The following is a 20,854-nucleotide window of genomic DNA, read 5'->3' on the forward strand; positions in this document are numbered from 1 at the left end:
AACTAAYGCTTCCGTGGTGCCCCGGATTCCTGCAAGACAGGAATGTCAGTGTTCTGCCGTGGCCAGTGAAGAGCCCGGATCTCAATCCCATTGAGCACGTCTGGGACCTGTTGGATCGGAGGGTGAGGGCTAGGGCCAACCCCCCCAGAAATGCCCGSGAACTTGCAGGTGCCTTGGTGGAAGAGTGGGGTAACATCTCACAGCAAGAACTGGCAAATCTGGTGCAGTCCATGAGAAGGAGATGCACTGCAGTACTTAATGCAGCTGGTGGGCACACCAGATACTGGCTGTTACTTTTGATTTTGACCCCCCCTTTGTTCAGGTACACRTTATTCCGTTTCTGTCAGTCACATGTCTGTGGAACTTGTTCAGTTTATGTCTCAGTTGTTGAATCTTGTTATGTTCATACAAATATTTACACATGATAAGTGTGCTGAAAATAAACGCTGTTGACAGTGAGAGGACATTTATTTTTCGCTGAGTTTATCACTCATTGGCCTGTCTCTGTGTGCTGGAACACATCTACTATTCACAGGGATCCTCTCAGAATCCTTCACCCTTGACCCATCCTCCTCTACTTTCTTGACTGCCTCAGCATATGATACCTTCTCCACTACTCTGACTCTAGCCACCTTAACCTGCCTCTCTCCCACCAGACACTTCATATCCCTAGCAACATGTGCACCCCTACACAACTTTATCCACCAAAAACGACACAATCCTCTATCCCACACCTTCCTGCACACTTCCCACATCTTGGAATCTCCCTCCTACAGACTGCTGCGACATTACCATAAGTGTTGCACCAGAAACGGATTAGCCACAAAAGCTCTAAAAGGATAACYGATGAATCCTAACATTGCCTTGTCGGGTAAAGACCCAAAACTCAGAAGGACTGACAGTGACTCCTCTGTTTCACCATACTCACCACCGGGTCTGCGTCGCACTAAACCGCGGGCATCAAAAAACACCAGGAATATTCAACTTCAATTGCTCCACCTTCACACTTAACGCTACCCCAGAAATCACTCTTCAATGGTGCCCTGTTTCTCAGAGCAAAGCAAGAAACAGATCTTGACACAAGTTGCGTGACCCGGAGCGCATGCTCCCTCTGATCAGAACAAAACACAAACAAATACCACAAGTCCACTACAGGTGACCTTCACTGATTCAACTGCACCCAACTCCTTTCCCAACTACCCTGAAACCACAAATGGATCCACCAAAATGCAACAATCCCCGTTCTCCCAAAATGTCACTCCTACTGGACCAGATTCTTCTTTATCACATCCACCGATGCCATGCTTGAGCTCTGAGCTCTTCACCACACCTTCCACCTCATTTAACTCACCCTCATTCACTTCCATTTCATCTCCAGAACTCGGTGCACGACTCACTCTGTTTGCACTTGACACCAATCTTCTTCGACACCCCACCTCCACTTTTATCGGCATCATCTACTGCTGGGTAGAGAATGTCGAACTTGGTGTCCAGAAAGCAATGTAGGAGCCCCCTCACCTCATTGAAGGCGGACCTCTTCTTCATGCCTGCTCTGTGTAGTCAGGGTAAATGTGAATATTCTGGCCGTYGTGGGTGATGGGAGCCGCTCGTGATGCCTTACGGACGACAGCCTCCTTCCCCTGAAGGTAGTCGAATTTGACTACGATGGGTCTGGGCGGCTCCCCATTGTTTGGTGCGGACTGTAAGCTTCTGTACGCACGGTCAAGGGTGGGGCGTAATGGAGGCCTAGAATTTCCTGAAGCAGTTTAGCTATGAACAGGACAGGCCGCAATCCGCCTACGGTCTCGAGTCCCTCTCTCACGCCGAAAATGCAACCGTTCCCCCGGCGCTACCTGTTCTCGATGGTCTCGACCTTGGAAGTAAGTTTGACGACATCTGATGATAGCCGGGTGACTTGCTCTTCCAGTGTCACCACTTTGTAAGTGGACACTCTTACTGACGAGTAAGTATTTGCGCCGCCTTCCAGGCTATTCAGACGTGTGTCTTGTTTCGCCAAGTCTTCTTTAACGGAGTCGATCTTTGTGTTGACCTCGGTGGCGAGAGTGGCTATTTGTGCGGATAGGTCAGTGGATAGTGACTCCACCTTAGCCAGCACCGTCTGTTCAGACTTAATGATAACCGCCATTACCTTAGCTAGGTCGGGGGGGATCAGAATCCGTGTCAGTGTCCGGTAAGCCGGCCTTTAGTAGAGGCCTGCTCTTTCGTGACTTGTGGACGTTGGTTTGACATTTTACGATGAAAAGGACAAAAATGTCAGAATAAATTGCTAAATTAGGGATTTGGGTTTGATTTCTAATTGAATGTTACAAAATTAACACAGATCGGAAGGTGTTGGTCAAGTATTAATAGTAAATTGTTTGCACTGGACAGCACAGAGAAAACACGTCGTCACGAGTTCCTATTCACCAGCGCCCCCTGTTGTTGTATTTTTATAAAAAAATAAAAAAATGTATTTATTCAGATTTTTCAGCAGGTGCTGCAGTACCCTCAGTACCCATACTTCACGCGGCTTTGGCCCCAATTGAACCATTTTTGGTCMGAGTGAAATAAATGGGAGGAGCAATAGGACCTCGCAGACTTCACAGCACAGTTGGATCATAAATGCGCCATGAATCCACATGAGTAACGTTAGCTTGTTGCGAAAACGGAATGTTCCTGGGCTGACAGCCCAATGTCAATAAATTRCAGACAGTAGCATTTGAGAAAGAAAGCCTACGATATATCGGGAAGGTGAAACTATAATATGTAAAAGTCACACCGCTTAGCTAATGGCTTCTCTTCAACTGTGAAAAAGACAACGTTAATTTACAGCGTGTGTTGACAGTTTTGCATTCTCCCTTTCATCTCATTGCAGCAAACCAAGATGGAGTGCGAGTGGAAACCAGACGACCAAGGACTTCAGCAAATTCTACAGCTTTTGAAAGAGTCCCAGTCTCCCGATACGTCCACTCAAAGATCCGTCCAGCAAGTATCCTTCGCTCTCGGCTAAACATGAAAGTTTGGACCTCACTGGATGGTGTATTCGAGGTGTTTCTGTGGTAGTTTGTGTGGTTAGCTTGCCTTGGCAAACATTACACGCGGTTAGGGCACGCGCTCGGCTTCTGTTCTGTACAGGGCTAGCGGATAGTATACTGCATGTAGTTAGCTAGCTACAATGTTACAAATATACTTTTCTATTGAATCAGCCACATACTATGATGGGAATATTATAAATGGGGTGTCGGGTGTCATGCAGTAGCTATCAGTCATTAGTTAATCAAGTAGTCTTCAACAAATGTTTTCCCAATGATAGTTTAGTTTTCGTATAACCTCAAACCCTTTGATTTCCGAGTAACGTTAGTGGTGTTGAAATAATGTAACGTTAGCGGGTACAGTGTAGTTACTAGCGATTGCTGACCCTTTGGGCTTAAATRCAACAAAGAATCTGCAAGCCTGTGTTTAGAACGAGTCGCCCCCCAGTATCCTTTCGATTCTCTCCCGTCATAAAATGATGTCAACAACGTTATCATTTTGGTGTAATCTTCTGTCTTGACATCTTGTTGAACCTGTGAGTTTAGGAACGTGACTTTTCAGCCAGCCACCCGCTCGTGGCAGTGATCATGTATACGAGCCTCATTGTCACACTGTCATCRTCATACAATACAGGTGTTACAATATCAAGGTGCGTTCGAATCATGAACGTTGGTGTGTGCATTCAATAACGGGCAAGACGTTATGTCGTGTTATAAAGTCTTTATGGGTTACCTACTTAGTGTAGTATTTGAGTGATGCAATATTGTCCATGTATGTAATGCAGATTAGAGTGCTTACTGATTGGCGGTGTTGTTGAATTGCCAAGTGCTTCTATTTGACTATACATGCTCAGACTGCACAGCACCAGCCTGTTGCTCATCCTATGATAACTGTGACTGATTTCTGATTTGTTATTCATGGTGTCCATTGATGCCCTCTAAAAACCATTTAACACTAATTGCTATTTAACACCAACCTTTACAAACAGCCTGTTTTTGTGTATACAGCACACACTGCATGTCTACTTCTATGGTTGTGCGCCCAATGTAGGCTCTGTCCTTTCCTTAACCATATTCTCTAAAGAGACTGGAACAGCTCAACCATTACCCAGACTTCAACAACTACTTGATATTCGTGCTCACAAAGTTGAAATCAGAAGGTAAGATTTTTACCCTTCCACTCTCATTCTCCATCTCCTATTTGTTTTGTTTTACTGCTTATTGGCACAAAAGACAACTGTAGGCTACAGAATGGTCGCTGGCAGTCACACAGGCTTATCTCGTCCACCAACCAGCTCTCTCTCTGCTAGCAAATTAGCCTGGGGACGAGGTTACAGACGTTCTGACCACCTAGTCTAGTGACGGGGGCTGCATTTCAGTCTGTTCTAGGAGTGGCGAACCCTGGAGGAGAACCCCACGGCTGGTGTCTGATTTCTTTATGACCTGCCACTGGCATTAAACAAAGCATGTGTGCCCATGTATGCTGATGATTTCACCATATATATGGATTTATTTATATAAAACCACAGCTAATGAAGTCACTGAAACCCTTAGTTGCAGTCTGTTTAGGAATGGGTGGCCAGTAATAAACTGGTCCTTAACATCTCTAAAACTACTTTATTTTACTTAACCTTTATTTAACTAGGTCAGTTAAGAAAAAAATCTTATGTACAATGACAGCCTACCAAAAGGCCTCCTGTGGGGACGGAGGCTGGGATTAAAAAAAATAAAGAAAATCTAAATATAGGACAAAACGCACATCACGACAAGAGACAACACTACATAAAGAGAGACCTAAGACGACAACATAGCAAGGCAGCAACACATGACAACACAGCATGGTAGCAACACAACATGTCAACAACATGGTAGCAACACAAAACAGGGTACAAACAKTATTGGGCACAGACAACAGCACAAAGGGCAAGAAGRTAGAGACAACAATACATCACGCAAAGCAGCYACAACTGTCAGTAAGAGTGTCCATGATKTAGTTTTTGTATGAAGAGATTGAGACAAAACTGTCCAGTTTGACTGTTTGCTGCAGCTCGTTCCAGTCGCTAGCTGCCGCGAACTGAAAGAGGAGCGACCCAGGGATGTGTGCTTTGGGGACCTTTAACAGTATGTGACTGGCAGAAGGGGTGTTGTATGTGGAGGATGAGRGCTGCAGTAGATAGGAGTGAGGCCTAAGAGGGTTTTATAAATGAGTATCAACCAGTGGGTTTTGCGACGGGTATACAGAGATGACCAAAATTAAGAGCATTGTATTTGGTACAAATCATTCCCTATGTTCGTCACCTCAGCTGAATCTGGTAATGAATGGTGTGGCTGTTGAACAAGTTGAGGAGACTAAATTACTTTGTGTTACCTTAGATTGTGAACTGCCATGGTAAAAACATAACGATTCAATGGTTGTAAAGACAGATAGAGATGCTCTGCTTTTTTGACACCACACTCCAAAAAGCAAGTCTTGCAGGCTCTAGTTTTATCTTGATTTATTGTCCAGTCATATGGTCAAGTACTGCAAAGAAAGACCTACTTACGCTGCAGCTGGCCCAGAACAGAGCGGCACGTCTTGCTCTTAATTGTAATCAAAGGGCTAATATTAATACTATGCATGCAAGTCACTCTTAGCGAAGAGTTGAGGGAAGACTGACTGCGTCACTTTTTTGTCGTACTTTTTACCCCAATTTCGTGATATCCATTTGGTAGTTAGTCTTGTCCAATCGCTGCAACTCCCGTATGGACTCGGGAGGGGCGAAGGTCGAGAGCCATGCGTCCTCCGAAACACGACCCTTCCGAGCCGCATTRCTTCTTGACACACTGCTCGCTTAACCCGGAAGCCAGCCGCACCAATGTGTCGGCGGAAACRCCATACAACTGGTGACATGAGTCAGCGTGCAAGCGTGCAGGCGTCCAGCCCACCTCAAGGAGTTGCTAGAGAGCGATGRGACAAAGACATCCCGGATGGCCAAACCCTCCCCACTGCGGTGCAGTGACTTAGACCGCTGCGCCACTCGGGAGGCGCGTCACTTGTTTTTGTAAGAAACATTKTGTTGGAAACTCCAAATTGTTTGCATTGTCAACTTACACACACACACTTACCCCACCAGACATGGCACCAGGGGTCTTTTCCCCAGGTCCAGTACAGTATTATACAGTAATGAGTGTGTGTATGTACTGACATGTATACTGAACAAACAAAAATATAAATGTAACGTGCAACAATTTTAAATTGGTTACAGGAAATGAGTCAATTGAAATAAATAAATTATGCCCTAATCTATGGATTTMACATGACTAGGCAGGGGCGCAGCCATGGGKGTGCTTGGGAGAGCATAGGCCCACCCACTTAGGAGCCAGGCCCAGCCAATCAGAATGGGGTTTTCCCCACAAAAGGGCTTTATTTTAGACCGAAATASTCCTCAGCCCCCACCCTTTCCGCTGACGATCCCCGCAGGTAAATAAGCCGGATGTGGAGGTCCTGGGCTGGCGTGGTTACACGTAGACTGGTTGGATTTACTGCCAAATTCTCTAAAATTACATGGTTGTGAAATKAATATGAAATTCTCTGGCAACAGTTCTGTTGGACGTTCCTGCAGTCAGCATGCCAATTGCACGATCCCTCTACTTGAGACATCTGTGGCATTGTGTTGTGCGACAACTGCCTTTTATTGTCACCAGCACAAGGTGCACCTGTGTAATGATCATGTTGTTTAATCAGTTTCTTGATATGCCCCACCTGTCAGGTGGATGKATTATATTGGCAAAGGAGAAATGCTCACTAACAGGGATGTAAACACATTTGTGCACAAMATTTGAGAGAAATAAGCTTTTTATGCGACTGGAACATTTCTGTGATATTTTATTTCAGCTCATGGAAAATGGGACCAACACTTGTTGTTGTGTACATGTTGTGTACATGTTGTGTTTTTATATTTTTGTTCAGTGTATGTGTAACTGATAGGCACTCACACATGTTAATGATTTTAAATATATGTAAATTGTAAAGTATTTTGTCTGTAATGTTGTGTTAGACACTTGTAAGACTAGCTGTTGCCATTGGCGTTGGCTAATGGGGATCTTAATAAATCAAATCAAATGTCTTGTCACTGATGTGGCACCACACCACTAGAATATGGGTCACTCAAATTTTAAAACTAATMTCCGGCCGGGCACAACTCAACTCCTGACCTGCTGACAACCTGTTTGTGTACAGTAGAATAGATGACCCAACGGTTTAGGCTGATGAGCCATTGCCTTTTTGAGGATGGCATTTGTTATACTGCTCTGGGTTGAGAGAGATGCAGCGGTAATCAAATTTGAGTGTACTTTTAATCAGAACAGAGGTAGACATGGGMTCAAACAGCCATGAAGGAGAATTATCAGACAGTGAAATACAAATGGGTAATGCCCATTCAGTAGTATTAAGGGAAACTTGTTCCTTGCTGAAAAGACCTTTTGATRAAACAGAAATCATGACTGAGGCTATGACTTTGATTGTAGGCCTACTGTAGTTATGCTACACCAAGCTGAGCATCACAGTGTTCAGGGAATGAGTCAAAGGAAATTAACTTTTGAATCAGGGAAGGCAGTGATTTGCCATTGGCTGATTTGCTGTTGCTATCCAGCTTTTCTAATGCCTTCTCAGCCTTTTGCTGAGGTCACGCTTTGGTTTTCTTCAGCATCAACAGGAATCTGGCTACAGGCTTCCCTTATTTTGGTTTAGCTGGYTGAGTGCCCCATGTACTGAGTAGAGAGGGTATGACATGTTTTTGTTTGTATGTTTGGGTTTTCTAGTAGTGTTGCAATCTGAGACATGGCTATACAGCAACCCCTTGCTCACTAGTTTTTTTAGCCTTTGTCTGTAGTGTACTTAATAGTGTRTTCAAACTCCCTTCTACAATTAACAAATATAAACACAACATGCAATAATTTCAAAGATTTGACTGAGTTACAGTTCATATAATGAAATCAGTCAATTGAAATACATCCGTTAGACCCTAACCTCTGGATTTCACATGACTGAGAATATAGATATGCGTCTGTTGGTCACAGATACCTGAAAGGTAGGGGCGTGGATCAGTAAACCAGTCCGTATCTGTTGTGGCCACAATTTGCCTTATGAAGCGCATCACATCTCAGTGGATGACATGTCTGGTGAGTATGCAGGCCATGGAAGAACTGGGACATTTTCAGCTTCCAGGAATTATGTACAGACCCTTGYGACATGAAGCCATGCATCATGCTGAAACATGAGGTGATGGTGGCGGATGAATGGCACAACAGTGGGCCTCAGCATATCGTCACGSTATCTGTGCCTTCAAATTGCCATCAATAAAATGCAATTGTGTTTGTTGTCCGTAGCTTATGTCTGCCCATACCATAACCCCACCGCCACAATAGGGCACTCTGTTCACAACATTGATACCAGCAAACCGCTCGGCCACGACGCCGTACTGCCATCTGCCTGAAACAGTTGAAAACGGGATTCATCCGTGAAGAGCACACTTCTCCAGCGTGCCAGTGGCCATCGACAGTGAGCATTTGCCTACTGAAGTCGGTTACAATGCCAAGCTCCGGTCAGGTCAAGACCCTGGTGAGAACGATGAGCACGCAGACAAGCTTCCCTGAGACGGTTTCGGACACTGTGCAGAAATTATTTTGTTGTGCAAACCCACAGTTTCATCAGCTGCCTGGGTGGCTGGTCTCATGATCCCGCAGGTGAAGAAGCCAGATGTGTAGGTCCTGGGCTGGCATGGTTACATGTGGTCTGCGGTTGTGWGGCCGTTTGGACGWACTGCCAAATTCTCTMAAACGACTTTGGAGGCCGCTTATGGTGGCGAAATGAACATTCAATTMTTTGGCAACTGCTCTGGTGGACAATTCTGCAGTCAGCATGSCAATTGCACTGTCCCTCAACTTGAGACATCTGTGGCATATTGTTGTGMCAAAACTRCACATTTTATTGTCACCAGCACAAGGTGCACYTYTGTAATRATCATGCTGTTTAATCGGCTTCTTGATATGCTACACCTGTCAGGTGGATGGATTATCTTGGCAAAGGAGAAATGCTCACTAACAGGGATGTAAACACATTTTAGAGAAATAAGCTTTTTGTGCATATGGAATATTTCTTGGATGTTTTTATTTCAGCTCATGAAACATGGGACCAACACTTTTACATGTTGCGTTTTTATATTTTTGTTTAGTCTATTTAGACGCTAATCAAATGCATCATGTAAGTTAGGACAAGTTGTGTTAATTCTATTAAAACAACATTTTGTAGAAAAATTAGAATGGTGTTAATTTGGAAAAATCTTCATTGAATGTTTAGTCCTAATTCAATTTATGCATTTCGGCTCAGACTAATCGTACATTGACTTAAATGGTGGATAGGCTTTCATTGGAAAAACAGCCATTTCAAAATAATGGCACTTCCTGGATGGATTTTYCTCAGGTTTTCGCCTGCCATTTCAGTTCTGTTATACTCACATACATTACTTTAACAGTTTTAGAAACTGGAGTGTTGGAGTGTTTTCTATCCAAATCTACTAATTATATGCATATCCTAGCTTCTGGGCCTGAGTAGCAGGCAGTTTACTTTGGGCACGCTTTTTATCCGGAGGTGAAAATAGTGCCCTCTACCCTAGTGAGGTTAATAGAAAATGGAATTGACCCCTAAATTGACTGCCCCTACTCCCCCCTTCTCTCCAGATGAGCCGACCCGGTCTCTGAGTGGTCTGATCCTGAAGAACAATGTGAAGGCCCACTACCAGAACTTCCCCAATGGAGTGTCTGACTTCATCAAGAGCGAGTGTCTGCAGAACATCGGAGACTCCTCACCCCTCATACGGGCCACTGTGGGTAAGTGTCATAGCCTGCATTTGTAACAGAGAATGTTGTCCTCATTGAATTATAGTGCTCTCTAAGTGGTCACGTCCATGCTGGACAATTTGATCACTATAATCAAATACACTGTAAGCAGTGTAATAAACGTTGATTAAGACAGAGCATGGATCATCAACTAGATTCAGTCGGGGGCTGATTATTATAATTTTTTTCTTGAGTACATAGTCGGTGGGGCGGAACATCATTACAAATAATTTGTAGACTGCAAATTGAAAGCAAGWTGCCCAAACGGATATATTTGACAAAATCATAATGTCAAACCCTGCTTACATTTGTATAAGATCACATGTCTTTCTGTTATGCGTGGGAATACTTGAACAGATTTCCAAAATTAAAATCACTTGGAACTGATTTCCTGGCGTTTTTACAGTCTCATGTCCAACAATAAATAAAACAAAAATAATATACAGTTGAAGTCGGAAGTTTACATACACCTTAGCCAAATACATTTAAACTCAGTTTTTCACAATTCCTGACATTTAATCCTAGTAAATATTCCCTGACTTAGGTCAGTTAGGATCACCAATTAGTATTTGCTAGCATTGCCTTTAAATTGCTTAACTTGGGTCAAATGTTTTGGGTAGCCTTCCACAAGCTTCCCGCAATAAGTTGGATGAATTTTGGCCCATTCCTCCTGACAGAGCTGGTGTAACTGAGTCAGGTTTGTAGGCCTCCTTGCTCGCAAACACTTTTTCCGTTCTGCCCACAAAATTTCTATAGGATTGAGGTCAGGGCTTTGTGATGGCCACTCCAATACCTTGACTTTGTTGTCCTTGAGCCATTTTGTCACACCTTTGGAAGAATGCTTGGGGTCATTGTCCATTTGGAAGACCCATTTGTGAGCAAGCTTTAACTTCCTGACTGATGTCTTGAGATGTTGCTTCAATATATCATATATATACACAATTTTCCATCCTCATCTATTTTGTGAAGTGCACCAGTCCCTCCTGCTGCAAAGCACCCCCATAACATGATCCTGCCACCCCAGGGCTTCACGATTGGGATGGTGTTCTTCGGCTTGCAAGCATCCCCCTTTTTCCTCCAAACATAACAATTGTCATTATGGCCAAACAGTTCTATTTTTGTTTCATCAGACCAGAGGACATTTCTCCAAAAAGTACGGTCTTTGTCCCCATGTGCAGTTGCAAACTGTAGTCTGGCTTTTTTATGGCGGTTTTGGAGCAGTGGCTTCTTCCTTGCTGATCGTCCTTTCAGTTTATGTTGATATARGACTCGTTTTACTGTGGMTATTGATACTTTTGTACCTGTTTCCTCCAGCATCTTCACAAGGTCCTTTGCTGCTGTTCTGGGATTGATTTGCACTTTTCACACCAAAGTATGTTCATCTCTAGGAGACAGAATGCGTCTCCTTCCTGAGCGGTATGACGGCAGCGTGGTGCCCTGTTTATACTTGTAAACTATTGTTTGTACAAATGAACGTGGTACCTTCAGGCGTTTGGAAATTGGTCCCAAGGATCAACCAGACTTGTGGAGGTCTACAATTTTATGAATGAGGTCTTGGCTGATTTCTGTTGATTTTCTCATGATGTCAAGCAAAGAGGCACTGAGTTTGAAGGTAGGCCTTGAAATACATACACAGGTACACCTCCAATTGACTCAAATAATGTCAATTAGCCTATCAGARGCTTCTAAAGCCATGACAYMATTTTCTGGAATTTTCCAAGCTGTTTAAAGACACAGTCAACTTAGTTTATGTAAACTTCTGACCCACTGGAATTGTGATACAGTAGAATAATCTGTCTGTAAACAATTGTTGGAAAAATTACTTGTCATGCACAAAGTAGATGTCCTTAACCGACTTACCAAAACTATAGTTTGTTAACAAGAAATTTGTGGAGTGGTTTGAAAACGAGTTTTAATGACTCCAACCTAAGTGTATGTAAACKTCTGACTTCAACTGTATGCTGAGCACTTGTTGGCTCCTTTTCCTTCGCTCCGTGGTCCAACTCATCCCAAACCATCTCAATTGGGTTGAGGTCGGRTGATTGTGGAGGCCAGGTCAACTGATACAGCACTCCATCACGCTCTTTCTTGGTCAAATAGCCCTTACACAGCCTGGAGGTGTGTTGGGTCATTGTCCTGTTGAAAAACAAATGATAGTCCCACTAAGTCCAAACCAGATGGGATGGCGTATCGCTGCAGAATGCTGTAGTAGCCATGCTGGTTAAGTGTGCCTTGAATTCTAAATAAATCACGGATAGTGTCACCAGCAGAGTACCATCACACCTCCTCCTCCGTGCTTCACGGTGGGAACCACACATACAGAGATCATCCGTTCACCTAMTCGCGTCTCACAAAGACACGGCGATTGGAACCAAACATCTCAAATTTGGACTCATCAGACCAATGTACATATTTCCACCGGTTTAATGTCCATTGCTCATGTTTCTTGGCCCAAGCAAGTCTCTTCTTCTTATTGGTGTACTTTAAAGTTGCTTTCTTTGCAGCAATTACACCATGAAGGCCTGATTCACGCAGTCTCCTCTGAACAGTTCATGTGATGTGTCTGTTACTTGAACTCTGAAGCATTTATTTGGGCTGCATTTTCTGAGGCTGGTAAATCTGATTAACTTCTCCTCTGCAGCAGTGGTAACTCCGGGTCTTCCTTTCCTGTGGCGATACTCATGAGAGCCAGTTTCATCATAGTGCTTGATGGTTTTCCTTGTATTGACTGACCTTCATGTCTTAAAGTAATGGACTGTCATTTCTCTTGCTTTTTTTGAGCTGCTCTTGCCATAATATGGACTTGGTATTTTACCAAATAGGGCTATCTTTTGTATACCACCCTGCCTTGTCACAAACAACTGATTGGCTCAAACGCATTAAGTAGCAAAGAAATTCCACATATTAACTTTAACAATTGCACACCTGTTAATTGAAATGCATTCCAGGTGACTACCTCATGAAGCTGGTTGAGAGTGCCAAGAGTGTGCAAAGCTGTCAAGGCAAAGGGTGGCTACTTTGAAGATTCTAAAATATATTTTGATTTGTTTAACACTTTTTTTGGTTACTACATGATTCCATATGTGTTATTTCATAGTTTTGATGTCTTCACTATTTATCTACAATGTAAAAAATAGTACAATTTTAAAGAACCCTTGAATGAGTAGTATGTCCAAACTTTTTACTGGTACTGTGTGTGTGTATTTTATTTATATATATAATATATATATATTTATTTACAAACACACACACACACTGAGTGTACCAAATATTAGCAATACCTTCCTCAAATTTAGTTTCACCCCCACGCCCTTTTGCCCTCAGAACAGCCTCAATTCGTTGGGGTATGGACTCTACATGCTTTCGAAAGCATTCCACAGGGATGCTGGCCCGTGTTGACTACAATGCTTCCCATGGTTGTCAAGTTTGCTGGATGACCATTGGCTGGTGCAAAATTWATGTTTTGTACACTCTGTGACTGTCAATACCATTGTACCCATAGTGCAGAAAAATTACTTAAGGATGGACAGCTCCAGATCTGAATGGCAGTAGTGTCTAAGCTTTTGTTCCAGTCCAGCTCATACCTGATTACAAAACCCTTCACACACTCCTTCTCTTCAGTGACTGAAACAGATCCAAGCAGGAGAATGGTGTTCCAGGCAATGTTCCCTCTAATACTTTTAGGCATTGAGCAATTTTATTACGATTTATACATTTTTTWAAATGCGCGTCAGTCCCTGGCGAGCTGTGCGCCCACGCGCAGCTTGAAGTTTTTAAAGGTGATAAGACTCAGACACACGCATTGGTTCTAGAATAGAGAAGGTGCAAATAAGGTTTGCAATTTGGTATCAATAACATCACAGTAACTTTACCTCAAAAACAAATGTGTGAATAGCAATTAATTTAAAACCCACCATAGCAGGTAGGACTAAATAATGTTACATTAATGTGCCTAGGTTAAAAATCTCTGTGCCCTTGAGCAAGGCACTTAACCCGAATTGTGCCTCTAAGTTGCCTCAACTTTTTGTCAATTTAAACAATTGTCGCTAATTTATTTATGTTAGCAAGCATTAGATAGTTGATCCAGATATTCTTACCTTTGCCTCGGTTTCGTTCAGATCATCATGGCCCTGGTGACTTACGTGAAGCATGTGTAGTTCTGTATGATAGCCACATTAGCAGCTAATTAGCAATTCATTTTTGAGGTCTCCGAAAGACAAGGTGACTTATCATTATCAAAAAGTCACAACAGGGTAAGCCTACACTAAACACAGACCTTATTTGAATTGGTAAAAAAAAAAACACAACGGGGAAAAAGGAATTGTGAAAAAATGATTTGAAATCATTGACATTTTTGACCAATGTGTTTTTATGGGTATTATGACTCGTACTGTATTAACCTGAATCTTTGAGTCATTGAGGGGGATTCGATTATCTKGCCCGGGTTACCTCGGTGGGAGAAGTTTGCAGCGGGTGAAAAGTGATTGCATTCTTTTTGGAACCGGCCTGCCTCGCGGGTGTGAGCCAGGTGCCCTGTTCAAAGCCAGTGGTGGAAAAAGTAGCCAACTGTCATACTTCAGTAAAAGTTAAGATGCCTTAATAGAAAATGACTCAAGTAAAAGTCACCCAGTAATATACTACTTGAGTAAAAATCTAAAAGTGTTTGGTTTTGAATATACTTAAGTATCAAAAGTAAAAGTGTAAATAATTTCAAATTCCTTATATTAAGCAAACCAGATGGCACCATTTATTTATTTTAATTTACGGGAAGCCAGGTGCACACTTGTTGATAATTGACAAACGAAGCATGTGAGTTCAGAGGCAGTAGGGATGACCAGGGATCAGAGGCAGTAGGGATGACCAGGGATNTCAGAGGCAGTAGGGATGACCAGGGATCAGAGGCAGTAGGGATGACCAGGGATGTTCTGTTGATAAGTGCGTGAATTGGACAATTTTATCGTCCTGTTACATTTTGAATGCTTAGCAAGTACTTTTGGGTGTCAAGGAAAATGTATGGAGTAAAAAGTACATTATTTTCCTTTAGGAATGTAGTAAAGTAAAAGTTATCAAAAATGTAAATAGTAAAGTACAGATACCCTAAAAAAACCCGACTTAAGTAAAAATTMTTTAAAGTACTACAATCTAGCATTGGCTAGATTATGCACGTGAAGTAATGAGTAGGATTCTCTGTTTCCCATGCAAAAGTGATTGCTTAAAAAAAAACGCTTTATCTGCCTTCCCAATTTAAAACTACTTTGAAAATTCTAACATATTTTATGGAAAATATATGTTTTATGTTTCTGGACGCTGTACCATGCTGCCTTATTGCCGACATGACCAAGCGGCACAGATTATTGTTTGATTTGAGAAAGGCACTCCTCCCTCACCGCTTTTGCCTGTTCACGTCACAGGCCATAGACTGGTACACCGCGGCTCCGGGTAATATAACTCCGTTCGTCTCACTGGTGTCTGGCTGCATGGTTATTTCTGAAGGTTTGATTAGCCAGCTGGCTTGTTGAGATAGCCAATGGTGTTTGCATGGTGCCTCCTTATCAGAGTCAGCAGGCAAGCAACAGACTGTGCCGGGGCTCTGTTGCCATGGTTACCAAACATCTGACAGAAATGAACAAACAGGAGTGTGTAAATCACCTATTATAAACCGACTCAAAGTGCAGGATATTGGCTCTGCCAATCCTGATGGTGATCATGATGATTAAGCAAGGAGGTGATTGTTATAAGGGAGGGTTGTGGAGTTGCTTTGAGGAGACCTGTCTCATCTCTGTGTCTCTCTCTTTCTGTGTCTCTCTTTCTGTGTCTCTCTTTCTGTGTCTCTCTCTTTCTGTGTCTCTCTCTTTCTGTGTCTCTCTCTTTCTGTGTCTCTGTTTCTCTTTCTGTCTCTCTCTCTCTTTCTGTCTCTCTCTCTCTCTCTTTCTCTTTCTGTGTGTCTCTCTCTTTCTCTTTCTGTGTGTCTCTCTCTCTTTCTCTTTCTGTGTGTCTCTCTCTCTCTTTCTGTGTCTTTGTCTCTCTCGCTCTCTCTCTCGCGCTTTCTGTGTCTTTCTCTCTCGACCCAGGTATCCTCATCACTACCATCGCCTCCAAAGGGGAGCTGCAGAACTGGCCTGAGCTGCTGCCCAAACTCTGCCTTCTGCTGGACTCTGAGGACTACAACACCTGTGAGGTGAGGGACGAGACTAGGACAGGGTCTGGGCTGCCAGGTCTGTGAGCTGAGCTATATGTCTATCACTACTGTGAGGTGACGACCTAGGTTAACACAGTACTGGGCTGCCGATGTTTTCTGAACTGTCATACGCTAAATATTGTGAGGAGAAGACTAGATAAGGATACAACTGGACTACACTGCTATGTCTGGGAGCTCAGGTTTACAATTGTACTACTAATACTGTCTCATGACTGCTACTGAGGTGAGTTTGGTTTTAGGATGGAGGTTGGTTTGAGAGTTGTTGTCTCTTCGCTGTAATCTGTGGATTAATCAGAGATCATCTATGTTTGAATGAGTGACCTTGACGTTTTGAATGAGTGACCTTGACGTTTTGAATGAGTGACCTTGACGTTTTGAATGAGTGACCTTGACGTTTTGAATGAGTGACCTTGACGTTTTGAATGAGTGATCTGGTTGTCTTGTCCTTTTTTCACATTCAATACCAGACACAAGCAGAAAATATGTAGGTGTCTGTTTGTTAGTGTTCCTGTGCACTTTTCTGGGGAGGGGGGGGGGGGGGTCAAATAAAGCAGCATCTGGATGGAGTCCTGCTGACCGGCTCAGCTGAAGGCAAATACTCACAGCTGGATAGGAACTAACCCAAAACTGCAGCTTATTCAACATGAAATCACTTATATTATCCCTCTCCCTCTCTCTCTCTGCGTATCTTTTATACCAGTGAATATAATCTGACCTCATTTCTTGACTGGCTCTCGCCATGACCAAGAATACCGTCTTTGGTTACGAGTTAAGAGCAAGCCAACAACATCAAAGTGGTGGTGCTAAGTTAAGCTATTTTGGGGTGGGATATTCTTAGCACTTAATCACATTCGGTGTCAATGTTGGGTGGCTGCCCTACTATTAGCATTACTAACACAACTATTAGAATGACTGATTATTGCAAGAAGAGTTAGTGAGGTTRAAAGGATGGATACAATGCTAGTGTACTTTTAGACTTACAGTCATTGTGCTAAAGCTAGTTAGCATTGGCTCTTGAAACTAACACTAACTTCCTAAATAAAAATAAATAAAAAACGGTATCCATTTTTATGTCAGAATCTCAAGGGAATCTCACAGTATCCCTCCTGGTTGACACAGCAGATCTGTGGTTAGTCAATCGATCAGTCAGATTTGTGATCTTCATTCATTTGTGTCATCATGCCATGTTTGGGGGACATTTTAAGACTAAAGCCCTATACTATGYATGTGATTTGAGAAGGTAGCGAGGTAATGGAACTTTGGTCAACTCTGAATAACTGGTACCATGAAAGTGGCTCMCCTTTTAGTCAGGTAAATGTATATGGCAACGAATCCTTCAAAACTAACCTACTCCCGGGCAGGCTAACTKTCATTTATCCTGAATGTAGTGCAGGGCTCAACAATAACACTTGTTCTCTTGTCCGGGACAAGTAAAATTAAAAAAAAGATGGAGGCCACTGTGTTCTTGGGGACCTTCAATGCTTAAAAAAAAAAATGTTGGTACCCTTCCCCAGATCTGTGCCTCGACACTATCCTGTCTTGGAGCTCTACGGACAATTCCTTCAACCTCATGGCTTGATTTTTGCTCTGACATGCACTGTCAACTGTGGGACCTTATATGTGCCTTTCCAAATCATGTCCAATCAATTGAATCTACAATCAAGTTGTAGAAACATCTCAAGGATGATCAATGGAAACAGGATGCACCTGAGCTCAATTTCGAGTCTCATAGCAAATGGTCTGAACTTATGTAAATTAGGTATTTCATTTTTTTYTTATCAACATTATAACAACATTGAGCTATATGTCATTTGCAAAATTGTCTAAACCTGTTTTCACTTTGTTATTATGGGGTATTGTGTGTAGATTGAGGAACAAAATGTATTTAATCCATTTTAGAATAATGCYGTAACAAAATGTGGAAAAAGTCAAGGTCAGAATACTTTCCGAATGMAGTGTACATAAATAAAAAAGCCTACATGTCAGTGTAGGTGATATGCATATTGGCTACAGCCTCTTGTCCAAGCTGATGCAGTAAGGCCCGAGGAGGTGTGGTATATGGCCAATATACCACGGCTAAGGGCTGTTCTTACGTACGACGCAACGCGGACTGCCTGGACACATCCCTTAGCCGTGGTATATTGGCCATATATCACAAGCGCCCGAGGTGCCTTATTGCTATTATAAACTGGTTACCAACATAATTACAGCAGTACAAATAAATGTTTTGTCATACCCGTGGTATACGGTCTGATATACCCTGGCTATTAGCCAATCAGCATTCAGGGTTTCAACCACCCAGTTTGTAATGAATAATAATTAACTTCAAAAGGCTTGATTCTGTCGACATACTTGAGGCATGGTTCGTTGGTTCGTCGAGCTTATAATATGAAGAAATAAAACGAACAGCATTTTAAGATAAGTTTTTTTGCATCAACCATTGCTTTTGTAGTCTGTTTTGAACAGTATCAATATATTTAATTTTGAGGCCTGGAGGGAATTATTTTTTTAAATAAATAATTAAACTGAACAAAAATATAAAGTGTTGGTTCCAGGTTTCATGAGCTGAAATAAAACATCCCAGGAATTCTCCATACGCACATAAAGCTTATTTCTCTAAAATATTGTGCATAGCGGTACATTTGCTTACATCCCTGTTAGTGAGCATTTCTCCTTTGCCAAGATAATCCATCCACCTGACAGGGGTGGCATATCAAGAAGCTGATTAAACAGCATATACATTACACAGGTGCACCTTGTGTTGGGGACAAAAGGCCACTCGACTGTGCTGTTTTGTCACACAACACAATGTAACAGATGTCAAGTTTTGAGCGAGCGTGCAATTGGCATGCTGACTGCAGGAATATTCACCAAAGCTGTTGCTAGAGAATTTAATGTTAGTTTCTCTACCATAAGCCGCCTCCAACAATTTTAGAGAATTTGGCATCACAAYCGCAGCCCATGTGTAACCACGCCAGCCCAGGACCTCCACATCCGGCTTCTTTACCTGCGGGATCGTCTGAGACCAGCCACCCGGACAGCTGATGAAACTGAGGAATATTTCTCTGTAATAAAGCCCTTTTTTGGGTGTAAACTCATTCTGATTGGCTGGGCCTGGCTCCCAGGTGGGTGGACCTATGCCCTCCCAGGCCACCTATGGCTGCGGCCTTGCCCAGTCGTGAAATCCATAGATTAGGGTTTAATGAATTTATTTCAATTGACTGATTTTCTTTTTATATGAACTGTAACTTTGGCTCCCGAGTTAGCACTGCATCTCAGTGCTCGAGGCGTCACTACAGACACCCTGGTTCGAATCCAGGCTGTATCACAACCAGCCATGATTGGGAGTCCCGTAAGGGCAGCGCACAATTGGCCCGGCGTCGTCCGGGTTTGGCCGGTGTAGGCAGTCATTGTAAATAAGAATCTGTTGTTAACTGACTTGCCGAGTAAAATTWAATTTTTTGTTCAGTATATTTGGTTGAAATTGTAATGTTGCAGTATTCTATAGGCTAGCAAGGGTGGCCATCCTCCAGGAGAGCCTTAAAGGGGCAGTGTTGTATTTTGAAACCAGCTTGAATATGCAAAGAAGCCAATGGGCAGAGTGTTTTTCTGCATTTCTGTCTGATTCTCGATGGTAAACAAATATGGTAATGAAGGTTATTTTGTAAAGTGGTTCCTGCATCATACAATGATGAAACTTGTTTGTCCTTTAATAACACTTTTTTTGTTAGGTGTGCAAAAAAAGGTGCTTGTGCACTGATTTTCAATTTTCTTAATTGAACCTTTAAATAGGCAAGTCAGTTGAGAACAAATTCTTATTTACAGTGACAACCTCTAACCCACTGTTCCTAGGCCAACTGCCTTGTTCAGGGGCAGAACGACCAATTTTTACCTTGTCAGCTCGGGGATTTGGTCTAGCAACCTTTCGGTTACTGGCTCAACGCTCTAACCACTAGGCTACCTGCCAAAGACTGCATTAATGATAAGTAATAAAATTAAGACGGTACTTCAACAAGCTTATTTCATACGATTGCCTGCTGAATTTGCAAGGTAACTTTTCTTTCCTTTTGACTTCGGCACATAACGTGGCACTGACTCGCCCACGGATTGATGTTTCAGCATTATCAGTGAAGAGTTCGGCGTTTTGACTAGCCACGTGTGACATGCATCCGCAGTTACAAGCCTGCTAGAGTTGGCTGCAGGCGGGCGAGAAATCTCCACCGTCGTAGTACGGATGAAGCCTGAGCTGGAATCTGAAGCTACAAAACSCTGAGAAGATATTGCTTCAATTGTAGTATACCCCTCAGGTGTTACTCCATCTGCTGGTGGTCAGCCAGTCCCCTCTCACAGCTCCTCTCTGACACGCCTTTAGTTATGGGTGTGTCCTGAGTTATAGCCTTCTCTCTGCAGTGTGTGTGTGTGGCTATGCTGTGCTCATAGATATTCAAGTCAGGTAAAGGGTATGGAGAGGGTTAGAAAAATCCACTAAATGCATTTGATGATCAAACTACGAAGGAATGACTGGAGTGTGTTTGCATGGAGGCTAGCGTATTTTAAATACCAATTTGATTGGGGCGTCATACTTTGCATCAAGCCTGGCGCTGCGTGCTGCTGATGCAGAGTTGCATCGTGGGAAAGCACTCCCTTGCAACAGCCCCAAAAATAGCCTTGCTGTCCCAGGATGCTTTGCGGTGGCCCCTGGCGGCTTGCCAGCAGCAGTAAATATAAAGCGGCACACTCGCGCCTC

General features: G+C 42.9%; 1 protein-coding gene across 2 annotated transcripts in view; it reads left to right on the forward strand.

Annotated features, from left to right (window-relative positions):
* The first annotated feature begins 2,596 nt into the window (after positions 1-2,596).
* tnpo1 (transportin 1) overlaps positions 2,597-20,854 on the forward strand; it is a 61,393-nt gene continuing 43,135 nt past the window's right edge. For both annotated transcript variants that reach the window (XR_011479852.1, XM_023987370.2), the window contains exons 1-5: positions 2,597-2,751; positions 2,876-2,989; positions 4,117-4,192; positions 9,750-9,899; positions 15,980-16,086. Coding sequence is in view for 1 of the 2 variants with exons in the window: in XM_023987370.2 (XP_023843138.1) it covers positions 2,885-2,989; positions 4,117-4,192; positions 9,750-9,899; positions 15,980-16,086 (438 nt within the window). In the remaining variant the exon portion in view is untranslated. The remainder of the gene's footprint in view (positions 2,752-2,875; positions 2,990-4,116; positions 4,193-9,749; positions 9,900-15,979; positions 16,087-20,854) is intronic.

The sequence above is a fragment of the Salvelinus sp. IW2-2015 genome, linkage group LG5 (genome assembly GCF_002910315.2).
Source record: "Salvelinus sp. IW2-2015 linkage group LG5, ASM291031v2, whole genome shotgun sequence".
In the NCBI taxonomy this organism is placed as follows: Eukaryota; Metazoa; Chordata; class Actinopteri; order Salmoniformes; family Salmonidae; genus Salvelinus; species Salvelinus sp. IW2-2015.